At 44.5% G+C, this 22,158-nt stretch overlaps 1 protein-coding gene across 3 annotated transcripts in view; it reads left to right on the forward strand.

Moving 5' to 3' along the window:
• The window catches only part of LOC141067703 (UTP--glucose-1-phosphate uridylyltransferase-like), a 247,900-nt gene that overhangs the window by 51,803 nt on the left and 173,939 nt on the right, over positions 1-22,158 (forward strand). For all 3 annotated transcript variants that reach the window (XM_073558121.1, XM_073558119.1, XM_073558120.1), the window contains exon 2: positions 19,975-20,174. In XM_073558121.1, the coding sequence (XP_073414222.1) occupies positions 19,975-20,174 (200 nt within the window). The remainder of the gene's footprint in view (positions 1-19,974; positions 20,175-22,158) is intronic.

The raw sequence follows: 22,158 nt of genomic DNA on the forward strand, positions 1-22,158 counted from the left end.
GCAGCTGCGGCGCCGATCAGCTGAATATCAGAAGTGTTCCATGTATCCGGGTTCCCTCTGCAGCTTCTCCGGTAAGCAGTATAGCAATTAACATTGCTGTGACTCGCTGGCCTTGTGCTGGCAAGCCCAACTCCACCCTTTTCTGTGATGCGCAGCTTAATGTATATGACTAAAGTGGGGAAAATAAGTATTTGATACACGGCCAATTTTGCAAGTTTTCCCAGCTACAAAGACTGGAGAGGTCTGCAATTTTTATCGTAGGTACACTTCAGCTGTGAGAGAATCTAAAAATAAAAACAGAAATTCACATTGCATGAGTTTTAAATAATTAAATTGCATTTTATTGCATGAAATAAGTATTTGATCACCTACCAACCCCCACACCAAGAATTCTGGCTCTCACAAAGCTATGAGGCTATGTTTCCACAGTCAGGATTTCTTCAGTATTTGCTGCAGATTGGACGCTGTGTACACCGCAGCGTCCAGATGTTACAGCATAGTGGAGGGGATTTTATGAAATCTTGTCTCCACTATGCATGCATGGCCGCATCCAGTGGCTCTGCGTAACCGGACATGCGGCGCGTCTTTATAGACCGTAGCATGTCTATTTATCTTGCGGAGACTCTCCATCTCCATAAGATAAATAACCCTGTCTATGAATAGGATGCAGTGATTCCGGATGTGTTCAATGAACACATCCGGAATCACCGCTCATACAACATTGGGCGGCGCTTTGGACATAGCGGGGTATCCGCTGCGTCCAAAGCACAAGGATTCCGGCCCGTGGAAACATACCATGAGGGTAAGTGCACACGATCAGGAATGGATCAGTATTTGTTCAGGATTTGACGCAGGTGAAATCTTTACCAAATCTGCATCTGAGGTCACTGGCAGGTCACCTGCATTTTTAATGCATTTTTTACATACGTTTTTGATGCTTTTTTTCTGCATGCTTTTTTTTTGGCACTTGAAATAAAGCTAGTTGACCATTGGCTTCTGGGAAGGAAAAAAGTGATTTCCTGTTTGCAGATTTATTGGGATATGTGCACACGGTCAGTAAACGCTGAGGGTTGGATGCTGCGTATATCCGCAATGTCCAACTTGCAACATCCAGATGTTACAGCATGTTGGATGTGATTTCAAGAAATCCCATACCCACTATGCGGCTTCCCTGTGGAGACACATGTGAAGCGTTTTTCCAGACCGCAGCATGTCTATTTATGTAGTGGAGACGTTTAGTCTTCGCTGCATAAATTACCTATAGACTTTCATTAGATGCAGTAAAACCACATTATCTTCCTAATCACATGTGTATTAAGTGCGGGAACGCAGCTTACTACACGTGTGTACTAATTTAAACAATGGTGAATCTTGTGACACAACCGGAAGTCCATGACACAGGAAGTGGAGGAAAGCACAGAGAGAGGCCCCCTCCTTTTTTAATAAATAATTTTTAAAAACTAGCATGTGGTCCCCTATATTTGTTAACCAGCTAAGGAAAAAGCAGACAGCTGCAGCCTAGTATTTTCAGGCTGGCGAGACTCGTGGATTTTTGCCCCCACTAGCCTAAAATTAGCAGCCCACAGCCATCCCACAATTGGCATATCCAAAGATTCACCAATTGTGGCACTTTACGCAGCTCTTTCCACTTTCCCTGTAGCGCTGGCAAGTTGGGTAATATTTGTTGGGTTGATGTCACCTTTGTATTGTCAGGTGACATCAAGCCCGAGGCTTAATAATGGAGAAGCGTCTGTAAGAGAACTCTCCATTACTAATCCTATAGTTATATGGTAAATAAAGACACATCCAGAATAAAGTCCTTTAATTGAAATAACCACAGACTCCTTTTAATAGATCTTGATTAAACCATACTTACTGTATTGCCTATTCCACCGAAGCCAACATCTCCTGGAAGAGAATTAAAATAAAAAAACAACAATATCCTTACCTGTCCGCCGAGAGGATATACATACTGTCCCACGACGAGTCCAACTTTGCTACATCTGGATGCCTTTTCTGAATGGAGGCATTATGTCACCACTCAGCCTGACATTCAGACACAGCGGAGCTTGAAGATGATCACCAGAGATGTCCCTGGCGGTCACGTGCACTGCAGTTCTCACGATGAGCTGAGCTCATCGCGAGAACTGCAATGTACCCGAACTTCCGGCTGAAACAAGGTACAACATTATTTAAATTAGTACAGATGCGTAGTACGCTGTGTTCCCTGTCTTAATACGCATATGACTAAGAAGATAATACGGTTTTACCGCATCTCATGTAAGTGTGTGGGAAATTTCCGCAGTGGCTACATAAATAGACATGCTGCGGTCTGGAAAGACGCGCGGCTTGTCCATCTCCGCAGGGAAGCCGGAGGCATCCGTGTGCGCATAGTGAAGATGGGATTTCTTGAAATCCATTCCACTATGCTGTAACATCTGGTCGCTGTGGATTTGACTCTGCGGATGTACGCACCATCCAGACCACAGCGTTTTCTGACTGTGGAAACGTACCCTTAGTGTTTCTTTAACCCCTTAATGACCAGAGCTATTTTTGGTTTTGCATTTTCATTTTTTGCTCCCCTTCTTCCCGGAGCCATAACTTTTTTTATTTTTTGGTCAAAATGGCCATGTGAGGCCTTGTTTTTTGCGGGACGAGTTGTACTTTTGAACAACACCATTTTTTTACCATGGCATGTACTAGAAAACGGGAAAAAAAATGCAGTGAAATTGCAAAAAAAGTGCAATCCCACAACTGTTTTTTGGAATTTTTTTACCTTGTTCAACAAATGCTAAAACTGACCTGCCATTATGATTCTCCAGGTCATTACGAGTTCATAGACACCAAACATGACTAGGTTCTTTTTTAATCTAAGTAATGAAAAAAAATTCCAAACTTTGTTAAAAAAAATTGTGCCATTTTCCGATACCCGTAGCATCTCGATTTTTTTTTTTTTTTTTTTTTTTTTTGTGATTTCGGGTTGGATGATAACTTATATTTTGCACCCCGAGCTGACATTTTAAATGATACCATCTTTCGTTATTGCATTTTAATGCAACGTCGAGGCAACCAAAAAAGTAATTCTGGTGTTTTGACTTTTTTCTCTCTACGCCATTCAGTGATCAGGTTAATCCTTTTTTTTATTGATCGGGCGATTCTGAACGCGGCGATACCAAATATGTTAGTTTTGATTTTTTTTTTTTTTTTTTTAATTGTTTTATTTTGAATGGGGTGAAAGGTGGATGATTTTTTTTTTTTTTTTTTTTTTTTCTTTTGTCATACTTCAATAGTCTCCATTGGAGACTAGCAGCTGCCATAACCTGATAGGCTCTGCTACATAAGGGCGATAATCAGTTCGCCTGTATGTAGCTGAATTACTCACTTGCTATGAGCGTCGACCACTTAGCGGTGCTCGCAGCAAGCCGACAGTAACAACCATAGAGGTCTCCAGGAGACCACTGGTTGTCATGCCAACCTATCGGTGACCCGCGATCACTTGATGGGGTCACCGATGGGCGGATTTCTGGCACAATTGCCGGAAGTGCATGTCAAATGCCGCTGTCAGCGGGTTGGCGGCTTTTCCGGGCACATGTCAACTGTTCAAAACTGCTGACATGTGCGTGGAAAAATGTGGTCCCACCGCCGGAGTCCAACATCGTCGTACTATTACGCCCGATGTCGTAAAGTAGTTAACAAGTCCTCCTAATTTGCACTCATTAACTGTATTAATTTCACATGTTTGAACTTGTTACCTTTATAAAAGACGCGTATCCACACAATCAAGCACTCCAACTTCTCCACCATGGCCAAGACCAAAGAGCTGTCTAAGGACATTAGGAACAAAACTTTAGACCTGCACAAGGCTGGGATAGCCCACAAGACAATAGGCAAGCTGCTTGGTGTGAAGGCAGCTGTTGCCACAATTAATAACAAAATGGAAGAAAAAATGACTGTCAAACTTCCACGGTCTGGGGCTCCATGCGAAATCTCGCCTAATGGAGTAAGTATGATTCTCACAAAGCTCAAGAACAAGCCCAGAACTACATGGGAGGACCTAGTAAATGACTTGAAGAGAGCTGGGACCACAGTCTCAAACATTAACGTTAGTAACACACACGCCGTCATGGATTAAAATCCTGCAAGGCACGCAAGGTCCCCATGCTCTTGCCAGCACATGTCGAGGCCCTTTTGAAGGTCGCCAATGACCATCTGTATGATCCAGATAAGCGTGAAGCATCATACTTTGGTGGTGCTTTTCTGCAAAGGGGACAGGATGACTAAACTGTATTGAAGGGAGAATGGATGGGGTTATGATGAATCTTTGTTAATTCAATCAAGGGAGGTCCATTCACCATTGGGGATCTATCCGTTCATGGTGGGCTTGTTTCGTAGCATTACGGCGTCGGATGGTCAGTGGCAAGTTTCTAGGGATTTTTCATTTTCAAGATGGGCAATAAGCAAGACTAGGACAAAAGGAAACAGAAGTTCAATTTTGTTTTTTTTACACATTTTTTACTAATTTTTTTTTATATTTTTCTATCTTATTGTTCCACATACTTTAGGGGATTTCTGTCTCCCTTGTGATTTACATTATTATGTATTTCACCCACCGGGTGTATTCCGGTGGATGGAATGCAGTCGTTTCATCTTTGGCTTTATGGAACACATAGATAGTTTTTGTTGTTCACTTCATTTAATTTCTCTGTTTTCTTATTTTCATTTTTATATGTTTTGTACATTTTGTTTTTCTTTTTTGCTTATTATTTTCCTGATCCTTTTCTTATATTCTGACCTGTGTTTCCATGTTTCTGGTTTGCATGTTTGGGGGAACTTTGTTTCCTCTACCATCTGTTTCATCAAGTCCTGCATTTACTAGGTTATTTCCAGCGAATGGTACGCAGTTATCACATTTCAGGGTCCATGGAACTCATAGTTCGGTCACCTGTATTATTTTGCATTGCAGTGATCAGGCAACTACTTCACTTCCGACTTTATGGAACACATAGATACAATGAGCGCATGCGTAGCTTTACTCTCGTGTTACCTGACTGTCTCGTACTTCTAGGCATTTGCCGAGTGATGTGTAAGTGCAATTACTGGGTGTTTAAATGGACATGGCATAGACTTTGGTGACTTCCCCTGACTAAGCTGCTCTAAGCAGCAGCACGCATTGGGCTCAGCTGGCATATGTGACACTCCCCACCGGTAAATATGGTTGTATGTTTATCCATTTTGTTATGACTTCCAGGATGAGCGGTGTATTCTATTGACTTGATTCTGAATGTGCCCTCATGCTAAAACCTTATTCAACTTTTTGCATGCCATAATCCAGCACATTGCATTATTATTTAAACACAATTCTTTTTGCATGTGAATTATTTTGTTGCTGGATTCTCTTTGCATGGGACTATACCTCAACGGAAATGAATACTTTAGTGACATTTGTTTATATATGTGCATTTTCAGCACTATTTGCACTGTTTACCTTTTATAGGACAATATATATGTGTGTGTATGTGTATATATATATATATATATATATATATATATATATATATATATATATATATATATACACACAGTGGGGCAAAAAAGTATTTAGTCAGTCAGCAATAGTGCAAGTTCCACCACTTAAAAAGATGAGAGGCGTCTGTAATTTACATCATAGGTAGACCTCAACTATGGGAGACAAACTGAGAAAAAAAAATCCAGAAGATCACATTGTCTGTTTTTTTTTTCATTTTATTTGCATATTATGGTGGAAAATAAGTATTTGGTCAGAAACAAGCAATCAAGATTTCTGGCTCTCACAGACCTGTAACTTCTTCTTTAAGAGTCTCCTCTTTCCTCCACTCATTACCTGTAGTAATGGCACCTGTTTAAACTTGTTATCAGTATAAAAAGACACCTGTGCACACCCTCAAACAGTCTGACTCCAAACTCCACTATGGTGAAGACCAAAGAGCTGTCAAAGGACACCAGAAACAAAATTGTAGCCCTGCACCAGGCTGGGAAGACTGAATCTGCAATAGCCAACCAGCTTGGAGTGAAGAAATCAACTGTGGGAGCAATAATTAGAAAATGGAAGACATACAAGACCACTGATAATCTCCCTCGATCTGGTGCTCCACGCAAAATCCCACCCCGTGGGGTCAGAATGATCACAAGAACGGTGAGCAAAAATCCCAGAACCACGCGGGGGGACCTAGTGAATGAACTGCAGAGAGCTGGGACCAATGTAACAAGGCCTACCATAAGTAACACACTACGCCACCATGGACTCAGATCCTGCAGTGCCAGACGTGTCCCACCGCTTAAGCCTGTACATGTCCGGGCCCGTCTGAAGTTTGCTAGAGAGCATTTGGATGATCCAGAGGAGTTTTGGGAGAATGTCCTATGGTCTGATGAAACCAAACTGGAACTGTTTGGTAGAAACACAACTTGTCGTGTTTGGAGGAAAAAGAATACTGAGTTGCATCCATCAAACACCATACCTACTGTAAAGCATGGTGGTGGAAACATCATGCTTTGGGGCTGTTTCTCTGCAAAGGGGCCAGGACGACTGATCCGGGTACATGAAAGAATGAATGGGGCCATGTATCGTGAGATTTTGAGTGCAAACCTCCTTCCATCAGCAAGGGCATTGAATATGAAACGTGGCTGGGTCTTTCAACATGACAATGATCCAAAGCACACCGCCAGGGCAATGAAGGAGTGGCTTCGTAAGAAGTATTTCAAGGTCCTGGAATGGCCTAGCCAGTCTCCAGATCTCAACCCTATAGAAAACCTTTGGAGGGAGTTGAAAGTCCGTGTTGCCAAGCGAAAAGCCAAAAACATCACTGCTCTAGAGGAGATCTGCATGGAGGAATGGGCCAACATACCAACAACAGTGTGTGGCAACCTTGTGAAGACTTACAGAAAACGTTTGACCTCTGTCATTGCCAACAAAGGATATATCACAAAGTATTGAGATGAAATTTTGTTTCTGACCAAATACTTATTTTCCACCATAATATGCAAATAAAATGAAAAAAAAAAACAGACAATGTGATTTTCTGGATTTTTTTTTCTCAGTTTGTCTCCCATAGTTGAGGTCTACCTATGATGTAAATTACAGACGCCTCTCATCTTTTTAAGTGGTGGAACTTGCACTATTGCTGACTGACTAAATACTTTTTTGCCCCACTGTGTGTGTGTGTGTGTATATATATATATATATATATATATATATATATAGCTATGAACCCGTTCTACGCCCGGGTGACGAGCATTGTTATTGGTGTATGATCTCCCATCCTGATGTGTGCTGCCCCCTCCTATCCTGCTTTGCATGGTCCCCTCATCCCCATCATGGTATGCATAGTACCCCTCATTCCTATCCTGGTATGTATGGTACTTCTCATCCCTATCTTGCTATGCATGGCCTCGTCATCCCTATAATGTATGCATGGCCCTCTCATCCCTATTCTGGTATGTATGGTCCCCTCACCCCCCCCCCCCCCAAAAAAAAAAAACAAAAAACCTGGTATGCATGGTACCCCATTCCTCATCCTGGAATACATGGTCCCCTCACCCCCCAATCCTGGTATGTATGGTACCCCCCTCGTCGCTATCATGGTATGCATGGTAGCCCCTCATCCCTATACTGGTATGTATGGTCCCCTCACCCCCCAATACTGGTATGCGTGGTACCCCCTCATCCATATCCTGGTATTCGTGGTTCCCTCACCCCCCAATCCTGGTATGCAGGGTCCCCTCACCCCCCCCCCCCCAATCCTGGTATGCATGGTCCTATCACCCCCCCCCCAATCCTGGTATGCATGGTCCCCTCACCCCCACAATCCTGGTATGCATGGTCCCCTCATCCCCAAGCCTGGTATACATGGCACGCCTTACCTTCCATTTCTGGTATGCATGGTCCCCTCATTCCTAATCCTGGTATGCATGGTACCCCTCATCCCCCTATGTTGGTATGCATGGTACCCCTCACCCCTCAATCCTGGTATGCATGGTCCTCTCACCCCCCCTATCATGGTATGCATGGTCCTCCCACCCCCCTATCCTGGTATGCATGGTCCTCTCACCCCCCCTATCCTGGTATGCATGGTCCTCTCACCCCCCCTATCCTGGTATGCATGGTCCTCTCACCCCCCCCTATCCTGGTATGCATGGTCCTCTCACCCCCCCTATCCTGGTATGCATGGTCCTCTCACCCCCCCATCCTGGTATGCATGGTCCTCTCACCCCCCCTATCCTGGTATGCATGGTCTTCTCACCCCACTTTCCTGGTATGCATGGTCATCTTACCCCCCTTTCCTGGTATGCATGCTACCTCTCACCCCCCTATCCTGGTATGCATGGTCCCGCTCACCCCTATTAAACTGCACACATACAAAAAAAACAAAACATTTATACTCACCCTTCTTTCCTGTGTTCCAGCGCTCTCCCATTCTGCTGGAGGCTGGAGTACGCACATACCCATACCGCGCTGTCTGGCACCATATTGCTGAAGACACACTGCAAATGTGTCTTCAGTAAAATGGCGTCGGATAGCGCTATGCGCATGCGCGATTCTCACGCGCAGGATGGGGGCAGGATGCATAAAAACAGCTTTTTATTTACACTACCATTCCATATTTTGAGGTCACCCAGACAATTTTGTGTATGTCACGATGCCGCCGCTGACACCAGAATGTCACGGAGGGACGCGACGCACTGCCGACACACGGCTATCACAGGCACAGGGAGGCGTATCTTAGTTATCCCACCACTGGCACCATGTGATAAAAAAACAGCAAGCTAGTCTTGCCCTAACAATTTACCACAGGGGGGGTTTATTTTGCTTATCCCACTACTGCCACAATATGTTAAAAGCTGTCGGGATTTATGCATATCCCACTTTCCGAGTTCCACTTTGGAACTCGCAGCTCTCCGGCGCCCCCCCTTATCCTCAGGTCAATCAGGGAACTACACCTAGGATAATTGGTCGCCGACCAGGCTGCTTGTACACTGGCGATTATGCCGCTGCAGTGAGGGGATTATAAATGCTTTGGCTGCAGCCACACAATCGGCTTATGAAACCCCTTTCCGTCACTGCAAGCTAGCCCACCCGGCCAGATCACACTTCACTGCCTTTCGCAGCTTACTAATTCTCCAACTCATGAAGACGGAAACTCCCTCGAATTGGTGTTCTCTCGGCTTTGTGCAGTGGATGATTTCACAAACTCCCCTCTCCCGCTGTCTGACCACAACCTTCTTTCGTTCTCTATCAAGAACTGCCAGGCTGCTCAGGTCCCCCCCACTGTCCATATTTATAGAAACATACAGGCCATTAACACCCAAAAACTTATGAAGAACTTGCAGTCTTCATTGGCCTCTATCTCCTAACTCTCATGTCCTTATTCTGCACTGAAGCATTACAATGAAACACTTGAAAGTGCCCTGGATGAAACTACACCTCCTGTACATAGAACAACACGACACAGACGGCGACAACCGTGGCATACCCTGCTAACACGTTTCCTGCAGCTGCGCTCCAGGTGCGCCAAACGTCTGGAGAAAATCCAATCTACACGACGATTTCATCCATTATAAGTTTATGCTTAGAAAATACCACACTGCCCTTCACCTCTCCAAACAAACCTATTTCAGCACCCTCATCACCTCACTATCCAATGACCCTAAATGTCTCTGATACTTTTCATTCCCTACTCAACCCAAGAGTGCAGGCCCCAACCACAGCTTCGAGCTGAGGATCTGGCCAATTACTTCAAAGAAACAATTGACCATATCCGACAGGAAATTATCTCCCAATCACCTCCTACCATGCACTGTCCTGCCTCCACCACTGCATCTAACTCACTCTCTGATTTTGAACCAGTCACAGAAGAAGTAGTAAGCAGGCTCCTTGCATCTTCTTGCCCAACCACTTGCACCAGTGACCCATGTCTGTCACATGTCCTCCAGTCCCTTTCCCCTGCTGTCACCACTCACCTAACTAAAATATTTAACCTCTCTCTCTCTTCTGGTATCTTTCCCTCCTCATTTAAGCATGCCATCATACATCCACTACTTAAAAAACCATCCCTCTACCAAAACTGTGCCGCTAACTATAGACCTGTCTCTAATCTTCCCTTCATCTCTAAACTCCTGGAATGCCTGGTCCATTCCCGTCTGATCCGCTATCTCTCTGATAACTCACTTCTCGACCCTCTCCAATCCGGTTTCCGCTTTTTGCACTCTACTGAAACTGCCCTCACTAAAGTCTCTAATTATCTACTAACAGTTAAATCTAATGGTCACTACTCCATGCTGATTGTCTTGGATCTCTCTGCAACATTCAACACTGTGGATCATCCTCCTCACCATGCTCCGCTCCATCGGCATCAAGGACATCGTTCTCTCCTGGCTCTCCTCCTATCTCTCTGACCGCACCTTTACTGTGTCTTTTGCTGGTTCCTCCTCTCATCTTCCCCTTACTGTTGGGGTTCCTCAAGAATCAGTCCTAGGCCCCCTCCTCTTCTCTTTGTATATTGCCTCTATTGGTCAAACAATCAGTAGATTTGGTTTCAGTACCATCTCTCTATGCTGGTGACACCCAATTGTACACTTCTTCCCCTGATATCACGCCTGCCTTTTTAGAAAACACCAGCAATTATCTAAACGCTGTGTCTAACATCATGTCCTCACTATATCTGAAACTGAACCTGTCAAAGACTGAACTCCTTGTGTGTCCTCCCACTACTAATGTAACTATACCCCACATTGCCATTTCTGTGTGTGGTTCCACTATTACTCCCCAGCAACATGCCCGCTGTCTTTGGGTCATACTTGACTCCGAACTTTCATTCACCCCCCCCCACATCCGATCACTGGCTCGCTCTTGTTATCTGCACCTCAAAAACATTTATATAATTCAACATTTCCCTTACGTCCCTCCGGACAGCACCATGGAGGACGTCCTTCCTTGCCCTATAGTGGGACAGGATCAGAGAGAGGTTAAAAGGCCCCTCCCACCTCCACCCTCCAGTGTTTTTCCTGTCCCGGCAGGGGACGGATGTACGAGAGGTTGCTTTTAGAGCGAAGATAGCCTGTGGACGTTTATGGCTTTCCATTCCCCTGGCAGGCGGTCTGTGGCTGATTCCTCTCTGGGAGAGGTCCCTCAGCCGTCATTCGCTGTACCAGACAGGATTGGGGGTCTCAGCCCTCTTACCCCCTGTCAAGTGGACCGTGGCTGACACCTCTTGGAGAAGTTCCTCAGCCAGCCTGCATGATGGGCTCAGGGGGATCGTGCGGCGCGTCCAATCCTTCCCCCTGTCAAGGGGCCAGGGCCGACACTCCCCAGTGGGGAGTCCCTCTGCCCCAGAGACCAGTCGAGCGGACGTGCTCCTGGGTTGAGCCGCTCCTCCCGGTGGGAGGCTCTCGGCTCGGAAGCCAGCCGGCGAAACATTGCTAATTCCAGAAAACGTACGGTGGAGAAGGCTGTTGCGCCTCCGGCAACGTCAGCATAAGGTCGGCGTGCGTTCCATGACAGAACGCGGAAGTGCAGAACGAGACAGGCAACAGTCTAGTTTCTTGGATCTCGTGGGGCACAGGAAAGGAAATCACTGGCAGTAATACAACATTCCTGACCAAATGCCACTTCCCTCCAGGGTAGGCTCGGCATTACCAGCTCCCCCTGTCTTTCTAGCAGGTGTGGAGCCAGCACAGGTGAGTGCACGCTGGAATGTTGTGTTCAGGGTCTGGCCTCTGGGTTGATACTAACCTCATGCCTTGGTGCCAAAGCTGGGCCTAGAGCCTCAAGTGCTGAGATGTGCTTCACATATAAGCAGCTAGGCCTTGGACCTCTAGGCTATAGTAAGGCCATTTGTCCAAGCTACATCTCATAATGGGAGCTCAGTTAGTTGCAGACCAGGTCTGCACACAGCCTTATGGCTGGACACATGGTGGAATGCAGCACATGGTCTCCAGGGAGACTGCTCTCCACCTGAGTCTAATTAATTAGCTCCTTCAGGTGGAGCTGGTCTGACAATTGAGATATACTATTCAGAGCGGAGGTTTATCCGGATCTCTGATTGCTCTCTTGGAGGTAGCTGGGGACCTGGCCTCTTGTTTGGCACCTTCAAGCAGGGCCGTAGTCTGTGCATCATATTACATCATAGGGGCATCGTTTTGTCTCTGTGCATCGTATCGCCGCTGAACATCGTATCGCTGATCATCATATTGCTGTGCACGATATATGGCCGCTGTGCACGATATATGGCCACTGTGCACGATATATGGCCGCTGTGCACGATATAAGGCCGCTGTGCACGATATATGGCCGCCGTGCACGATATATGGCCGCCGTGCACGATATATGGCCGCCGTGCACGATATATGGCCGCCGTGCACGATATATGGCCGCCGTGCACGATATATGGCCGCCGTGCACGATATATGGCCGCCGTGCACGATATATGGCCGCCGTGCACGATATATGGCCGCCGTGCACGATATATGGCCGCCGTGCACGATATATGGCCGCTGTGCACGATATATGGCCGCCGTGCACGATATATGGCCGCCGCGCACGATATATGGCCGCCGTGCCCCATACTGCCGCCGTGCATCATACGGCCGCTGTGCATCATACTGCATCATTTGGCATCATTGTGCATCATATGGCATCATTGTGCTTCATATTGCATCATTGTGTATCATATTGCATCATTGTGCCTCATATTGCATCATTGTGCCTCATATTGCATCATTGTGCCTCATATTGCATCATTGTCCATCATTGTGCCTCATAGTGCATCATTGTGCCTCATATTGCATCATTGTGCCTCATATTGCATCATTGTGCTTCATATTGCATCATTGTGCTTCATATTGCATCATTGTGCCTCATATTGCATCATTGTGCCTCATATTGCATCATTGTGCTTCATATTGCTTCATTGTGCTTCATATTGCTTCATATCGCATCACTGTGCATCATATTGCATCATTGCGCCTCATATTGCATCATTGCGCCTCATATTGCATCATTGCGCTTCATGTCGCATCATTGTGCTTCAGGTTGCATCATTGTGCTTCATAGCACCTCTGTGCATCATATGGCGTCATAGTACTTTGGTACATCATACGTCATCATATGGCTTCATAGTGCCTTTGTACATCATGTGGCTTCATAGTTCCCTTGTGCATCAGACTGAATCATGCGGCTGCATAGTGCCTCTGTTCACCATGCGGCATCATGGGGCCTCTATGCAGCGTATTCCACTATGTGGCTTCATAGTGCCTTTGTGCTGCATCATAGAGCTCTATAGTGTCTGTGCGTCATACTGCATCATATAGCTTCATAGTGCCTTGGTGCATCATATTGCATCATAAGACTTCATAGTGGCTCTATGCATCATATTGCTTCATAGCGCCCCATAGTGTCTTGGCACATCATATTGCGTCATGGCGCTTCTGTACAGCATAAGTCTTCTGTGCATCATATGGCGTCATAAGGCTTTGGTACCCCTGCGCCTCAGGGGGTCATTTATGGGTCCTAATACCTCTGTGCTTCATAGTACCTCGGGTGCTGTGGCTTTGGGCCTCTGGCTTAGACCTTCTGACTTGGGCATTTTTGTGGGCCACACCTTGTATGGTCGGCCTACCACTTCACATTTTGTCTCAGGCCCCAACTCTGGTCTTTGTGTTTCGGGACCCAGACCCAGTTTCTGTTGCTTCAGTCTTGGCAACTGGACTTAGCCAGACGAACAGTTATGCTTGAATTGGCCTAGTAACTTAGCATTTCTTCTATTTGGAACAGAACTCTCAAGTGAGTTACTGTCTTGAGGGCTAAAGGCAGGTCCCTCTCATAGTTAGCTTTTAAAGGGAGACATACGTCTCTGGGGTTCATCCTTTAAGTGGACATATTCTGGGTGCAGAAAATCCCATAAGGTGGGAGAAAACAATTCTTCCCGACTCCACATAGAGCAGTCGGACTAGTTTCCTTGATAGACACCCGGTAGACAGATTCTTGTCCCATAAATCCGTTGTATTATGTTTACCAGGGGTGGCATCACTACTTTTTGTACCTGATGGCGATTCAGCAGCTCTGCGTCAGGGGGCAGAGGATCCCATACTCGCTGCTCTTACGGGAGTCAGGGCTCCTAAGTTAAAGAAGCTGTATCCATGACTCTTGCAGTCGAGAACCCATAGTCCATTTGCCTCGCAGTAGTCAATCCCCTCTGCGATGGGAGGAAACCTATGTCCCTCTAGTTAGAGTGTGGTTCCTCCCACCATAGCAGTCAGGGGTATAAATATCTCTAAGAAGATTGCCTTTTAGGATATAACATATAAATAAGTTGACACATTTACAGTGTCTGGGCTAATGACTTGTATAGAAGCGCGCACACACACACACTCTCCTCAGTTCCAAAGTCCAGACTCCCTGTGTCTAACATCAGTAAAACAGGGGTGAGGATCCACATTTCCCTTTCAATGCTTCTAATAAAAAGCCAATGTTGGTAGTGGCAGGAGAAGTTACCTGCCAGATGGAGTATTTCCTTAGACTTAAATAATATCGAACCCTTTCTTGAGGTTTAGACACGTAAAGGATTCAGAATACACATGATCTCCTGGATGAGTAAGGTACATACGTCTCAATGCTCCGCTATTTTCCATGTACTGTTATTGCTCTGATCTTCCAGCGGAGCAGAGTCCCTGGCCTGCAGGTTTCCTTGTAGTATGGTAAGGTGGTCTCCAGCCAAGGTTTAAGCCGAGCCCAGGAGGACCGACGAAGGAACTATCCTGTGTTATAGCACATACAGCGAATTAATGGTCTGTACAAGTCCTCTTTGTATTATGGCTGTGGTTATCACCATACCTTTTGCTGGGCAATAAGGATTTAAGCCTATTCTGTGACTGCGGTGTTCATAAGTATCTATCACAATAACTGTAATTCACTGCGGTTCATTAGTGGTATTGGGGTGCAACAGGTTGTTCCACTGCAGATCTTGTTTGCCACATTCATACTGAAATTGGCCATTATAGACATATATCAGACACTCACTACGGTGATCACCTTTGTAGATCCCTTTCGATATCTATATTCTCATCTTATAGATAATTTCTAGATCTAGCCTGGTTCTTACCTAGAACTTTGATCCGGGGGCTTCTGTACCCACCCTGAGACCTTTGCTTTGGTATTCTCCATGGTGCTGTCCGGAGGGACGTAAGGGAAAAAGGGAATTAGACCTACCGGTAATTGTTTCCTGTAGTCCCTCAGGACAGCACCCTTAGTTCCCTCCCTTATGTTTGTCTTTAGGCCTGCATGGGATCGATCGGCAGATTGTTCATCCATCAGGTCATCGTGGCTCGAGATTGGGATGGAGCCGCTAAAGGGTCTTACATACGCGTTTGTAAGGGCGTGTTTAGACCATTTCCATCCATCCTCGGTGGTACTTTGAAAAAACACTGGAGGGTGGAGGTGGGAGGGGCCTTTTAACCTCTCTCTGATCCTGTCCCACTATAGGGCAAGGAAGGACGTCCTCCATGGTGCTGTCCTGAGGGACTACAGGAAACAGAATTACCGGTAGGTCTAATTCCCTTTTTTCTTACTTTTGATTCCGCAAAAACTCTTACTGTTTCTCTTATTCATTCTCGTCTAGACTATTGTAACTCTCTTCTAATCGGTCTCCCTCTTACCAAACTCTCCCCCCTCCAATCTGTCTTGAATGCTGCAGCCAGGGTCATATTCCTCGCCAATCGTTACACTGATGCTTCTACCTTGTGCCAGTCATTACACTGGCTACCCATCCACTCCAGAATCCATTTATTCAGACTGGCCTAACGCCTCAACACATTAAACTAACTACCCCTGTGTGGCACGGTCAAAAGTTTTACCATAACCAGGTTCCCCACATCATGTTCCCACATGCTTTATGCATCTATTAGCCCTCTGTGTCTGTACTGTTACACACTTAACATTATGACTGGTCCAAACAATCAGGGCAGTTGTTACCACCCACGTTTTGTGTCTACCTTTTTTTTCCTCATAGATTGTAAGCTTGCGAGCAGGGCCCTCATTCCTCTTGGTGAACTTGCGAGCAGGGCCCTCATACCTCTTGGTATCTGTTATGAGCTATGTGATTATTGTTATGCTGTAATGTCTATCTTCTGTACAAGTCCCCTCTGAATTGTAAAGTGCTGCGGAATATGTCGGCGCTATAGAAATAAAATTTATTATTATATTATTCCATGAAAACTCATACTTTTATTAATCAAATGATTTTAAAATCTAGTCCAGACATTGACAAGGTCCGAAAAAAAATTTTATTTGAAATAATAATTTTCTCCTTCAAACTTTGCTTTGGTCAAAGAATACTCCCTTTGCAGCAATTACAGCATTGCAGACCTTTGGCATTCTAGCAGTTAATTTGTTGAGGTAATCTGGAAAAATTTCACCCCATGCTTCCAAAAGCCCCTCCCACAAGTTGGTTTGGCTTGATGGGCATTTTTGCGTACCATACGGTCAAGCTGCTCCCACAACAGCTCAATGGGGTTGAGATCTGGTGACTGCGTTGGCCACTCCATTACAGATTGAATACCAGCTGCCTGCTTCTTCCCTAAATAGTTCTTGCATAATTTGGAGGTGTGCTTTGGGTCATTGTCCTGTTGTAGGATGAAATTGGCTCCAATCAAGTGCTGTCCACAGTTATGGCATGGCATTGCAAAATGGAGTGATAGCCTTCCTAATTCAAAATCCCTTTTACCTTGTACAAATCTCCCACTTTACCAGCACCTAAGCAAGCCCAGACCATCACATTACCTCCACCATGCTTGACAGATGGCATCAGGCACTCTTCCAGCATCTTTTCAGTTGTTCTGAGTCTCACAAATGTTCTGTGTGATCCAAACATCTCCAACTTGGATTTGTCTTTCCATAACACTTTTTTCCAATCTTCGTCTGTCCAATGTCTGTGTTCTTTTGCCCATATTAATTTTTTCCTTTTATTAGCCAGCCTCAGGTATGGCTTTTTCTTTGCCACTCTGCCCTGAAGGCCAGTATCCCGGAGTCACCTCTTCACTGTAGACGTTGACACTAGCATTTTGCGTGTACTATTTAATGAAGCTGCCAGTTGAGGACCTGTGAGGCGTCGATTTCTCAAACTGCAGACTCTAATGTACTTGTCTTGTTGCTCATTTGTTCAGCGGGACCTCCCATTTCTATTTCTGCTCTGGTTAGAGCCTGTTTGTGCTCTCCTCTGAAGGGAGTAGTACACACTGTTGTAGGAGATGTTTCTAGGCAATTTCTCGCATGGAATAGCCTTCATTTCTAAGAACAAGAATAGACTGTCAAGTTTCACATGAAATTTCTTTATTTCTGGCCATTTTGAGAGTTTATTGGAACCAACAACGGTAATGCTCCAGATTCTCAACTAGCTCAAAAGAAGGTCAGGTCTATAGCTTCTCTAATCAGCCAAACTATTTTCAGCTGTGCTAACATTCTTGCACAAGGGTTTTCAAGGGTATTCTAACCATCGATTAACCTTCTTACACAGTTAGCAAACACAAAGTACGATAAGAACACTGGAGTGATGGTTGTTGGATTTGGGCCTTTATACACCTATGAAGATATTGCATTACAAACCAGATTTTTGCAACTAGAATAGTCATTTACCATACTAACAATGTATAGAGTGTATTTCTGAATCATTTAATGTTAGCTTCATTGGAAAAAAAACTGTGCTTTTCTTTAAAAAAATAAGGAAATTTCTAAGTGACCCTAAACTTTTGAATGATAGTGTATTTCTTTACCATATAACTTGGATTAAAAATGGTGATGAATGTACAGTTTAGGCTGTTTTTGAATGTGTATATACCGTATATACTCGAGTATAAGCCAACCCAAGTATAAGCCGAGGCCCGTGATTTTGCCACAAATAACTGGGAAAACTTATTGACTCAAGTATAAACCTAGGGTGGGAAATGCAGCAGCTACTTGTAAATTTCAGAAATAAAAATAGATACCAATAAAAGTAAAATTGAGACATCAGTAGGTTAAATGTTTCTGAATATTCATATTGAATCAAGAGCTCCATATAATGCCCCACACAGTTAATGATGGGCCCCATAAGATGCTCCATATAAAATACGCCCCATATAATGCTGCACAAAGGTTAATAATGGCCCCATAAGATGCTCCATAGAATAATATGCCCTATATGCTGCACCATAAAGGTTGATGGCCCCATAAGATGCTCCATAGAATAATATGCCCCATATGCTGCTTCATAGAATAATATGCCCCATATGCTGCTCCATGAAGGTTGATATCAAGTATATCGTGGCACAGCTGTGTCAGTGCTCAAAAATATGTTCCCACACCAGAACAATAATAAAGTAAATTTTTGGCACTCAACTTGAGAATAAATGAAGGATTTTATTTACAGTCCAAGGCAGTAAAAGTTTTGGTCAATCCATCTGACCTTCATCAATACACAGACCGCTCCTGTGTGGTCCGTGAACATGGAGTAGAAGAATAACACTAAAATGGAGAGAATCATAGACTCCTATGGGGTTACAATACCCCTGCTGTGGAGAGTTATTCTGTTTAGTAAGGTCCTGTGACAGCTGGTTAAGAATACTGGGTGTATCAAGAATGTATAGGGATCTTCTGTTATGTGTTATCTGTGACAGCTAAACCAGAATAACAGGTATTTCCAAAGTGCTGTCCACGTACTCAGTCTGTCCAGTGGTGAATAGTGGTGCTGCCTGCCAATCAGTAACACGGCTTCCACCGTTTGTTCCCGGGCCTGGGAAATACCTGTCATCCTGGTTTAGCTGTCACAGAAATTTTCCAAAAATTTACTTTATCCATGAAGCTTGATGGCCCCATTAGATGCTCCATAGAATAATATGCCCCATATGCTGCAATTAAAAAAAATGACATACTCACCTCTTGTCGCTGGGGGTTAGCTGCCGGTGTCGCCGCTGGCTCAGGCCCCTGGCACTTGCGATTTTCACCTGTCCCCATTCCACCGCCGCTTGCCACTCAGTCTTCCGGGTCTCTGCAGTGACTGTTCAGGTAGAGGGCGCGCACTAAACATGTCATTGCGCCCTCTGACCTGAATGTCACAGCCAGAGGACGCCGAAGACAGCACAGCGCGGCGGTGGAATGGGGACAGGTGAATATATCGCATGACTCCCCCGTCATACTCGACCCCACCTGGCGAGGTCTCTGTACATCCCTGCTTCTCTGATAGTCTCTAGCGCCGGCAGCTTGTTCCTGTGTTCAGCGGTCACGTGGTACCGCTCATTAAATTTGTTTTTGTTCTGTCCTGAAAGAATCATTTTTACAGCTTAAGGAATGTTGTATAAACAAAAGCAAGGAGACCATGCCGGAATTTCATTCCACTTATTTTTTTTTTTTCTCCATGTCTCCATATTATATGATAAAAATCAATAGTGTGATTGAAAACATTCTGCAAAAATACAAGCTCTGATATAACTTGGCTGATGCAAAAATAAAAATAAATGTTTTGGCTCTTGGAAGAAGGTGAGGAGAAAACTAAAATGCAAAAAACAAATAAAAGATGTCTTGGCCATAAAGGGGTTACAAGTTAGAAGATATAATTTAGTGAATAAATTATATGTACTTTAAAATTGTACTACAAGAATGAACAGATCTCCTTTAAAAAAATCCTTTTTCAGTTGTGCCAACAGAAAAATCTAAAAGGGTGTACTCAATTGTGCAATGTCTAAAGAATAAAAATTGCTGCTTTTATCCTGCTGTAGAGAATAAAGTTACCCTGGAGTTTGTATCACACAGTAAATCGCAAAAAAACAAACAGAATGGTACATTTTGGAAATGGCAATGCCAAAACACAATGGCTAATCAATATATGTACCCCATATTTGTGACATTAAAAGCAAAATATAATCAAAATGTGTGTTCCTGTGTGTTTATATAAATATATATATGTTTTTTTTTAGGACTAAAAATGAAAGCGGTAATCTTGGCAGCTGGTTACGGAACAAGACTTGTTAAAGATCTACAAAGTGTAAGGAATCAGAAAATGCAAGATCTCATTGGAACACCCAAAGCATTACTCCCAATTCGAGGTTTTCCTTTAATCTCTTATTGGATTGAAGCTTTAAAATCTGGACAGGACCTTAAGGATGTTTTCATTGTTGTAAGTGTTTCTTTTCCGAATAATCGTATGTATGTGCTTACAGATATAGACCACCAAAACATGATTGTAAGTATTCACCTAGTTGGCTAAAGCACCGTTCCAGCAGATAGAGCAGGAGAAAAGCTGGGTGCAGGATTCCAGCCTATGTCAGGTGCCTAACCGCCATGTCTCTGATAATGATGAGTATGTTGTCCACTCTTCACTATGGCACGATGGACCCAGCTGGAGAGTAGCAGAAAATCCCGTCAGATCTCCCAGCCTCTGCGGATCACTTGTATGACAATGGCAATAATGAGTATTCTGTATGCAGGAAGCTATTTCTCTTTATGTCATATCACTATGTCCACTAATGTGTCATCGTGCCTTAAGATCCCGGCGACATTTTACTTCATGTAGAGCCAAATTTTCATGTTGGTTTCTCCAGAGAAGACGTGACTTTTTTTCTTTGAGAAAGTAAGTATCCTTCTGTATGAATCATTGCCTGATCTATAGTAGAGTACTATGCCTGCTGCTGTAACTTAGGGCAGGTGAAGGCAAGTGTATTTTTGGTCCGAGCTCAGTCTGACAAAACATCTGATCACACTCGGACTAATGTTGGTGCATGGGGCTTTGCACATGTCAGAGACTGTCCGAGTAAAAAAAAATCGTGTGCTTGAGTTTGATCTGATATTTGAATCACTCGGCCATGCAAGTCAATAAGTACAGTCATGGCCAAAAGTTTAGAGAATGACACAAATATTAATTTTTACAAAGTCTACTGCTTCATTTTTTCTAATGGCAATTTGCATATACTCCAGAATGTTATAAAGAGTGATCAGCTTAACAGCAATTACTTGCAAAGTCAATATTTGCCTAGAAAATTAACTTTATCCCCCAAAACACATTTCAACATCATTGCAGCCCTGCCTTAAAAGGACCAGCTAACATCGTTTCAGTGATTGCTCCATTAACACAGGTGTGGGTGTTGATGAGGACAGGGCTGGAGATCAATCTGTAATGATTAAGTAAGAATGACACCACTGGACACTTTAAAAGGAGGCTGGTGCTTGGCATCATTGTTTCTCTTCTGTTAACCATGGTTATCGCTAAAGAAACACGTGCAGTCATCATTGCACTGCACAAAAATGGCCTAACAGGGAAGAGTATCGCAGCTAGAAAGATTGCACCTCAGTCAACAATCTATCGCATCATCAAGAACTTCAAGGAGAGAGGTTCCCTTGTTGCCAAAAAGGCTCCAGGGCGCCCAAGAAAGACCAGCAAGCGCCAGGACCGTCTCTTAAAAGTGTTTCAGCTGCGGGATCGGGCTACCAGCAGTGCAGAGCTTGCTCAGGAATGGCAGCAGGCAGGTGTGAGTGCATCTGCACGCACTGTGAGGACGGAGACTCTTGGAGCAAGGCCTGGTCTCAAGGAGGGCAGCAAAGAAGCCACTTCTCTCCAGAAAAAACATCATAGACAGACTGATATTCTGCAAGAGGTACAGGGAGTGGACTGCTGAGGACTGGGGTAAAGTCATTTTCTCTGATGAATCCCCTTTTCGATTGTTTGGGACATCTGGAAAACGGCTTATTCGGAGAAGACCAGGTGAGCGCTACACCAGTCTTGTCTCATGCCAACTGTCAAGCATCCTGAAACCATGTGTGGGGTGGCTTCTCAGCCAAGGGAATGGGCTCTCTCTGTCTTGCCTAAAAACACAGCCATGAATAAAGAATGGTACCAGAATGTCCTCCAAGAGCAACTTCTCCCAACCGTCCAAGAGCAGTTTGGCGATCAACAATGCCTTTTTCAACATGATGGAGCACCTTGCCATAAAGCAAAGGTGATAACTAAATGGCTCAGGGAACAAAACATAGAGATTTTGGGACCATGGCCTGGAAACTCCCCAGATCTTAATCCCATTGAGAACTTGTGGTCAATCATCAAGAGACAGGTGGACAAACAAAAACCTTCAAATTCAGACAAAATAAAAGCATTGATTTTGCAAGAA

Source organism: Dendrobates tinctorius, unplaced genomic scaffold, assembly GCF_039654945.1.
Source record: "Dendrobates tinctorius isolate UK_male_01 unplaced genomic scaffold, ASM3965494v1 ptg000254l, whole genome shotgun sequence".
Classification (NCBI taxonomy): Eukaryota; Metazoa; Chordata; class Amphibia; order Anura; family Dendrobatidae; genus Dendrobates; species Dendrobates tinctorius.